This window comes from Cibotium barometz, chromosome 6, assembly GCF_041138505.1.
Source record: "Cibotium barometz isolate CiBa-2024 chromosome 6, ASM4113850v1, whole genome shotgun sequence".
Classification (NCBI taxonomy): Eukaryota; Viridiplantae; Streptophyta; class Polypodiopsida; order Cyatheales; family Cibotiaceae; genus Cibotium; species Cibotium barometz.
The window spans coordinates 13,247,895-13,257,300 of NC_141051.1; the positions used below are offsets into that span (position 1 = coordinate 13,247,895).

Consider the following 9,406-nt stretch of genomic DNA (forward strand, 5'->3'; position numbering starts at 1 on the left):
GCCACAATACTAATAGGTGGCCTTTGGGGATTGAACTCCGCACCTCCCCTATTTGAGTCCTAAATATGCACCACTAGGCTATGTGCTCACTTTGTGGTCAAGAGATGTGCCACAATTTCTTGACTCAAAAGGAAACTCGAATGAGCATAAATACTTATGGGCCATGACACCTTATTGTAAGAGCTTTTGTACATGTACCAAAGTCTGTCATTGCTGCATCAATCAATTAATGTGGGGACAAAAAAATTAATTTATTGTAACTCTAAAGGTTATCTCAATTTATAGATTTTTCAGTCAAAAATAGCAGTTTTTTCTTCTTAGCATAAAATGTGTTACACAGATTTTGCAATGTGGAGCCGACAACATATCTCTTCCCTCTTTGCCTCTCTCATCATATCTTTCTTGGAATCTGCTATGTTTTTTCCTATGTTAAACCCTTGGATGGTGGGACTCTCTCTCTCTCTCTCTCTCTCTCTCTCTCTCTCTCTCTCTCTCTCTCTCTCTCTCTCTCGCACAAGTATAGTGCTCGAAAAGGGATGTATCTTTCTTGATCTCTTCTCTTCTCATTATGTGCACTTGTTTTTATATACTCTCTCCCACTCTTTGTCTCTCTACTAGTGTTTTTTCTTGTACAATCTACACAGCCCTAATCATACAAGGATGGTCCAATAAAAGAGAAGGAGCGCCCAAGATTGGCTCCCTTTTGTTTCCTTTTTTACAACCTCGAAAGGCTTATAAGACCTTAGTTATATAATTTGTGTGTAATCATCTTCACTCAAAAGCATGTTTAAAGGATTGTGAATCTACATCCAAGATTATAGACTTTGATTGAACATATACCGCAACAAAGGCTTGGGTCATTCTATGGAACCACTACAAAACAGCAAATTAGATGAGGATTCAGAACCTTAAGAATTAGCTAAGGAAAACCAGTCAAGCAGTACACTATGTAGATCAAGGACTTGTGAGATCAAATGGTGGCAATTGGACTCAACAAGTCAAGTAAAGATTTGACACAAAGGTGCATCTGTATATTTCCCTGGAAGTATGATAGCTTGGTCACCTCATTCACACTCAGGTGCAAAATTCTCCTCTAAATTTTAAAGAGTTTAGTGTTGTGGATGAGGAGATACATCAAAAGATTAGGGTTGGTGTAATTTTGTATTCTTTTATAGCATAAAAAAAGGTAAGAGAAAGGACTCTGGTGAGTGGAAGTCACACCTATGGAGTTTGATGTATGCAGAAGCTAATTGTGGATGTGAAGGAGTATATTAAGAAGTTGGTGGGGATTTTGATCTTCTTGTGGAATACACATATGAAGGAGTATTTTGCTATAGACTACAACAAGTTACTCTCCAAATCATCTACACTAGCCATCACCACTTATAATGCTACACTGGCCACCATCACCACTTATAATACTACACTAGCCACCCATCACCACTTATAATACTACACTAGCCACCCATCACCACTTATAATGCTACACTGGCCACCCATCACCACTTATAATGCTACACTGGCCACCATCACCACATTTAGAATGCTAGATAAGTATGAGAATCCATTCACCCGTGAATAATGAGAAAGTTTATTTTTGCAATTGATGTTGTAATAAGAAAGATTTTAAATAAACCCTAAGAGAGTAAGGTAGGGATATAGGTGTTGAAATAAATTTGAGTATATTCCTCAAGCATAGGTATAACTCAGATTGGGTAGGAAATTATGATAGTAGAAAATCGGTTTCTTATTATCATTGAGGTAGGGAGCTTCAAAGGTGTATAACAATAAGCCAGATTAAAAAGTAAGGAGCATATCCTATGGTCAAAGTAGAGATGGGTTGGCAAATCTTTCTTTGATAGAAGGTAGAATCTAAACTTTGGCAAATGTTTTAGAATATATGCTTACTTTTAGTGTAAATTTGGTAAATTTTCCTCTAAAGTTTACCTAAAAATTGTTACCTTCGGGTAATATATTAAAAAAGTCACCAATTTTTTGGGTCTAAAATAGCTCGACTTTTGGAAGACCCTTGAAAATTAGCCTTTGGGCTAAATTTTGCCCCTAATTTTTTCCTTGAAATAAGGCATCCTATTTTCTCCCAAGAAATTAAAGGGTACCATACAACCTACGTCCATCTTTGCCCAACTTTATTTTACTATAGCAACTTTGATTGTCATACTAACAACTCAATCGGCTACTCCTGAGCTACTCCCATCTCCCTACAAATCCTCCTTAACCAAATTGCTTCACATCAAGCATAACATTATGCATTTGTACTCTATAGAAGAAAGGCCATTGTAGACTATTTCTTATTGATCCAAGGGGCACTCCCTACCTAAGTGATAATATGATGCCTTTATACTCTATAGAAGAAAGGCCATTGTAGACTATTTCTTATTGACTTTAGCAAAAAATGTTTTTGTAATCCCTAAAAATGACATTTTTTATGTCCTATTAGGTTACCAAACTAGTGTTAAGATTATGCACCAATCATTGCTTGCAATTATTATTTTCTATAGAGACTTCCTCATCATTAATGATTTTACCATTGATCATTAAGTCTCGTTTACCACTCCATTCCCAAGATAAGAAATAGTAAGTTTTGATATCTCACAATCTTTCTTACATGAAAGCAATTCAGTTTCTAGTGTCATAAGTAGACTTGATACCATGCTAAGTAGGATGCATATAAGTGCCGACTAAGTAGACCACACTCTTGGGTATAAGATGACCTTTTAGGGGCACCTAGAATACTTCAGATGGGTCTATTGTGCTAAGATTATAGTCCTCATGTTTAGTCTAATATGGTCCTAGTGGGGTAATCTAGTTGGTTTGGGTTTGGACGCTATTGGGATTTTGGAGTTAGTTCCTGTCATAATATATGATGTACAAGTGGTAAAGGGTGAGAGAAAGAGGTCATGTAGGTGTGAACATACCCCAAATAAAGTGGGCATGTGGGTGGAAAAAGAATTTAGGGTTGGCCCAACCCTAGCCGTTGGTGGACCCTATATAAACGGCATGAGGCCTCACTTTTTGTAACACAAGTGACACATTCACAAGGAGAAGATCAAGCCAACTTTGGAGTGGCTGAAATAGAAAGTAATATAGAAGCTTTCTATACATCTTGTGTTCTTGCTCTCTCTCATATATGTTGCTCTATCTTGCCATCAACTATTGCTTCCGTTGTACATACTCCCCATACTTTTAACATGGTATCAGAGCCTTGCAAAGGCTAAGTTCCCCTTCAATCACCTTCTCTCTCTCTCTCTCTCTCTCTCTCTCATAAGCCATTCACATCCTCATCAAGAAGGGCGGTGGTAGAAGAAAGTGAGAAGCAAAATGGTGTCAAGAAGGAAGGCAACAAAAGAGCTTCATCAAAGAGGAGATTCTGTCATCATCAACAAGATCTTTAAGCTTGGAAGAAGAAGAAGAAGAAGAAGACAATCCTCATCACTGACAAGAAGAAGAGGAGAAAAAAGAAGAAGAAAAACACAAATTTTTGTCGATTATTTTTGTCAGTATTTTTCAGTCATGAATTTCCTCGCAGCTTTGGAGCCATGAAGAAGTGGTGAGAGAGTTTCTATTTGAACTTCTGAAGCTGCTAAACTTGTCTATTAGCCCCACAATAAAGCAGGGGGAAAGCTGGCTGACAACAAAACGCTGTAGCCCCCCTGACGATCTCTCTGTAGCCTTCCGTCAATCTGACCGTCGTCGTCGTCCGTCAGTCTGACCGTCGTCGTCGTCCGTCCATTCTGTGTTTCCGAGCCATCCGTCATTCTGCCATCCGTCACTATCCGTTGTGCCTGCTGTCTTGAATGGTAGTTGCTGTTGCTTAAGCAACAACCTTGTAAGCTTGGTAGGCTGCTTACAACAAAAATGACAGCTTCAACAACTTGGCAGCAAAGCTTCACGACATCTCAACGCATGAACGCAGTGCAACAGAAGCAAAACGCATCGCACAGCAGTGAGAAAAAAAATACATTTTCTAAGGTTTTTAAAACCTTGAGGCTTTTTCCATCAAGTTAAAAAAAAGACAAGAAAAACAACCACTCTCTTTTCTAAGGTTCTTTGAAACCTTTCATCAAAGCTCTTTTAAAACCTTTCCACAAGGTTTTTTCTCTCAACCTTTTTTTCTCAAAGGTTGTACACAGGTTTTCCATCATTTCTTTCAAGCTTGAGGCAAGTGGAGGAAGAAATTATTTTTACCGTTCTTGCTTGGGAAGTGCAAGGTATACATAATTTCTGAAACCAAGCAAATCAACACATCAAGCATGAAATCTGATCCTATAATTTTTTGATGAAATCATGTGCATAGAAATCGTCTACCATATTGTAATGGAGTTAGACATTGCCCTTGCTTGCTTATTCTTGCCTCTTGCTTGCCTCCTTAGCTCTCACATGAATTGGACCATACTTAGAACACATGTCTAAGCCATATTACCTCTGTAATAACAAAATTCCATGAGGTGATCTCACCACCTCTATGCCCAAAAATATTGTAGCTCACCTAAATCCTTCATCTCAAACCTTTGCTTCAAAAGCCTCCTGACATCATGTATGTCAACATCACTATCACCAATGATGATAATCAAGTCATCCACATAGATGACCAATAGCATGATCCCTCTATCTATCTTTTTCACATAAAGTGAAGAATCAGCATTGGATATTTGAAATCCAATGGTAACAAGATACTCCCCGATCTTGTTTGACCATACTCTAGGTGCCTTCTTCAAGCCATACAAGGCTTTGCATAACCTGCACACAAAATCTAGGTGTGCATCACTCTCATAACCTGGTGGCTACATCATGTAAACTTCTTCTTGCAAATCACCATGCAAGAAGGCATTCTTTACATCCATCTGATGTAAAGATCAATCCTTTGCTGCCATAACAATTATAGCTCTCATAGTTGCCATTCTTGCAACCGAGTTGAATGTTTCTTCATAGTCAATGCCATAAGTCTACGCATAGCATTTGGCCACCAATCTTACCTTATACCTGCTCACTTATACACCCACTTACATCCAATCACCACTAGTCCATGGGCTCGTATAGCGACGACAGAAGCGACGCAAAAGCGTCGCTTATGTGACGTGTCGAGCCGTCGCTCTACAGGCATCGCTATTATACGTCGCTTAAGCGACTATAGTAGCGACTCCTGTAGAGCGACGCATTTACGTCGCATAAGCGATGAAATTTTTAAAAAGTTATCTAACGTCGCTTAAGCGAGGATTGATCGCTTAAGCGACGATGCTCGTCGCTTAAGCGACGACTCCGATGATTACGTCCCCTAAGCGATGACGCGCAATGGAAAAAAATGGACAGATACAGAATTTATATACCGGCTGATTCATTTACATTAAACATAATGTTGTCTATATTTTTCTCATGATCTACCTACTATTGCTCTCTTTGTCGCTTGCTATCTTGCAATTGTGATTGCACTCCGTGCTGTCGTTGTTTTTGAGGAGATTGGTTAGACACCGCGGTGCGTAAACGAACATGAATTCTGTAAACAACGCTATCTAGCTCTCTTTTATTGTTAATTTTTGAAATTGAAACACTCTAACTTTAACTATTTTTAAGCCTTACTTTATCTTTATAATACATATACATATACATATACATACACATATACAATGTGCATGCACATATATAGTACATACACACATAGTAGTACATACATATGTTTAATGTTATGCATACATAATGCAAGCATGCATGCATTATATATGTATGTGTGTAAGACATTATGTATATATGTATGTATATCACATGTATATATGTATCTACATTGTATGAATCCATGCATGTGTGTATGTATATACATGCATCTATGTATGTATGTACATTGTATGTATGCATGCATGCATGCATGTATGTATGTATGTAAGCATTCCTGACGAACGAGAGCGGGGAAGGGGATAGGGCCATCCCGGGGATGGGACAAAGATCGACAGTTCAAAAAAATTTATTTAACTTCAACTATTTTCAAGCTTTACTTTATCTATATAATACATGTACATGTACATATACATATATAATATATATACATATACATATACATACACATATACAATGTGCATGTACATACATAGTACATACACATATAATAGTACATACGTATGTTCTGCATACATAATGCATGCATGCATGCATTATATATGTATATATATATGCACGGATGTATGTCATATGTAGTACATATGTCATATTATATATATATCTATATAATACATATACATATACATATAAATATACATATACATACACATATACAATGTGCATGTACATACATAGTACATACACACATAGTAGTACATACATATATACATGCATACATGCATTGTATATGTATACATAATGTATGTACATACATAGTACATACACACATAGTAGTACATAATGTATGTACATACATGCATTGTATATGTATACATAATGTATGTACATACATAGTATATACACACATAGTATATACATATGTTATGCATACATAATGCATGCATGCATGCATTGTATATGTATACATATATGTATGTATGTAAGACATTATGTATGTATGTATCTCATCTGACATCTGCTCTCATCCGGTATCCCGTACGACTTGCGGAAGGTTTCTGTCCCGCATTCTTCCGTACTGTATGCGGAAGGTTCCCGTCCCGCACTCTTCCGGATCTCCTTTGTACCGTCTCTCTGTCTTCCGGAACTCCATTCCGGTCTGCATTCCGGTTCATATAGATATTCCGGCTCCTTCCGGATCTGCATTCCGGACCGTATTTTCCTTCAAAATGAAGACTAGAAGCAAACGGTGGCGTACTTCTATTACGCCCTAGACATGTTAGTAATTGACTAAAAATATATTATTTTACTAAGAGAAAATATACGCAACCAAAAATTAAGTCTTTATGCCAAAATTTTGTATATACATGTCTATATCAAAAAGGGTCCTTACAGTATGTATGTCATATGTATGTATGTATATACATGCATGTATGTATGCATGCACATTGTATGCATGCATGCATGCATGTATGTATGTATGTATGTAAGCAATCCCGGCGAATGAAAACGGGGATGGATAAAAAACGGCAAATAATTAAAAAACTTTTTTAATAATAACTATTTTCAAGCTACTTGGTACATGGTACTTGGTGCACTGTACTTGGTACATGGTAATTGGTACATGGTACTTGGTACATGATAATTGGTACATGGTCCATATAGTAATTGGTACATGGTACATGATAATTGGTACATGGTCCATAGTAATTGGTACATGATAATTGGTACATGGTCCATAGTAATTGGTACATGGTACATGATAATTGGTACATAGTTCATAGTAATTGGTACATGGTACTTGATAATTGGTACATGGTCCATAGTAATTGGTACATGGTACTTGATACTTGGTACATGGTACTTGGTACTTGGTACATGGTACTTGGTACTAGATTCGGTGTGCTTGGTACTTGATTTAGTATCAGGCTCCATAATGAAACTTCGAACTCACAATTGATACATGATATATGGTATCAATTGGTCGGTCTAACTTTGGGGTACCTTAAGCAATAAACATGGGAACAAAGAAAGCTTTTTAGTGTTAGACTTGGTACTTAAGTTGGGTATCATGTTGAAATCTCGTACTTGCAAATGGTTACAGGTACTTGGTACTTAAGTTGGGTATCATGTTGAAACCTTGTACTTGCAAATGGTTACAACTTACATGGTACAGGTACGTGGTACATAAATTGGTACTTTGAAATCACGTGCTTTGAAACTTCATGGTTCGGATCTTTAAGCTTGAAAGTTAGCTTGAGTTGATACGTATCGTACAATCAGGGACCCCTGCAAAAAATATGAAAATCAAAAGCTTGTTAATATTAAGGCCTAACATAGAAAAACAGTCACTGGAACTGCGATAAAGTTTTTGATTTGTCTCTATCTAGCTTTCCAAGAGCTTTTGAGAAATTGGTGATGCTTGCCAATCTTTTGCTTCTTTTGATGTGTTACATTGTGGGCTCGCCTCTTTTTTTGTTTAGGATTTGTTTTGTTTTAAAATATATAGATAAATAAATAACGTTCTAGCTTCTCGCACATACTTAGGCTAATTAACTTACCGACAAATAATTAATTGTTTGACAATAGACAAATTCAGCGATGCAACGAGAACATATGTCAATATATATCATCAACAAATATATGTACATGTATATCATCAACAAATATATGTACATGTGTCTACAGTGTGTGGTGATCAATCCTCTCATATACAAATATATGTACATGTGTCTACAGTGTGTGGTGATCAATCCTCTCATATACAAAACAGATCACTAAGTATCACTACGTGAGCCCTCACTACATGAGTCGCTACTATTAGACTCGGAATCATCATCAACATCAGCACTGCCACCACCCGCGCCCCCAACCACAACACCACCATCACCACCGCCACCACCCGTGTCCCCACCCGGGATCACGCCACTGTCGCCGCCCGCCTCAGACTCTCGTCGTCGCCCCTCGGCCTCCTGTCGAGCCACCTCTGTCATGTCCTCCTCGCCATGTTGCTCCTGCATTACTTAGTGAAATCAAATAAGAATATATTACAGTTAATATGAAAATAAACCACAAAATAAATCAGTGATACCCACAAGTGGATCAAGCGTGTCTGGAAGTGTCGCCTGCAAAGCGTGGTACCCGTAGTATGTAGCATACTCCATCTCCTGCGCCGTAGGTGCACGACCATAGTCTTTGGTCTGCATCAAGATAGAACCAAAGACTTATTGATTTCTTCATTCAATAATAGTATCTTTGAAAGTTAAAATTAGAATGATTTATACTCACAAATGTGGCCACAAATCCATCTCGACCCATCTGGCCTAGTCTAGATGTGTGACCAACTTGCAGTCTCTTTCGTGCTACCGTCTATGTAAATTTCATTAAACAAAATGACATAGATTAGAGAATACTTAGAATCAATCTATCAAAGTTCAAATTAATTCTAATATACATTAGCAAAGGCATGCACCTTCTGCTGAGGAAAAGTGATTCGTAGGCGTCTCCCCTTGCGAAAGTATTGCCATGTCTCCATGCACATATTAGCCCTCCTCTTGTTTGTCTCCACCATACAGTAGCGTCTGTTTATTTTTCATATTGCATACCATAGAACTTGTTAGATTTCAATGTTTTCTTTCATGCATTGCTTTTTTCTTCTCGATCATTTGATTAATGACTCGTGTTTTTATGGTACTTGAAAATCAGATTTGGACCAATCAGAGGGTACACCACCACCTTCTACTTGTGGTGATTGGGGTGCACAGAGTTCCAATACTGCACATGAACCCGTTTATGATGATTTCTACTACGACGAGTCTATTATATGCTAGTGCGCTCGTTG

General features: G+C 37.7%; 1 protein-coding gene across 1 annotated transcript; it reads right to left on the reverse strand.

Annotated features, from left to right (window-relative positions):
- Window positions 1–8,342: 8,342 nt before the first annotated feature.
- Window positions 8,343–9,136, reverse strand: LOC147637427 (uncharacterized). Its single transcript, XM_086798845.1, has 4 exons — window positions 9,038–9,136; window positions 8,854–8,934; window positions 8,661–8,765; window positions 8,343–8,579 (listed from the first exon to the last, which is right to left on the reverse strand). The coding sequence occupies exons 1-4, from the start codon at window positions 9,134–9,136 to the stop codon at window positions 8,343–8,345; spliced, it is 522 nt and encodes a 173-aa protein (XP_086654971.1).
- Between the last annotated feature and the right edge of the window lie 270 nt (window positions 9,137–9,406).

What these genes read in the sequence shown, in the direction of transcription:
- LOC147637427 (XM_086798845.1), bottom strand. Translation starts at nt 9,136, where the DNA reads ATGGTGGAGACAAACAAGAGGAGGGCTAATATGTGCATGGAGACATGG. An exon ending in ATGGATTTGTGGCCACATTT is followed by an intron (nt 8,766 to 8,853) that starts GTGAGTATAAAT and finishes ATCTTGATGCAG; the next exon opens with ACCAAAGACTATGGTCGTGC. An exon ending in CAGACACGCTTGATCCACTT is followed by an intron (nt 8,580 to 8,660) that starts GTGGGTATCACT and finishes TAAGTAATGCAG; the next exon opens with GAGCAACATGGCGAGGAGGA.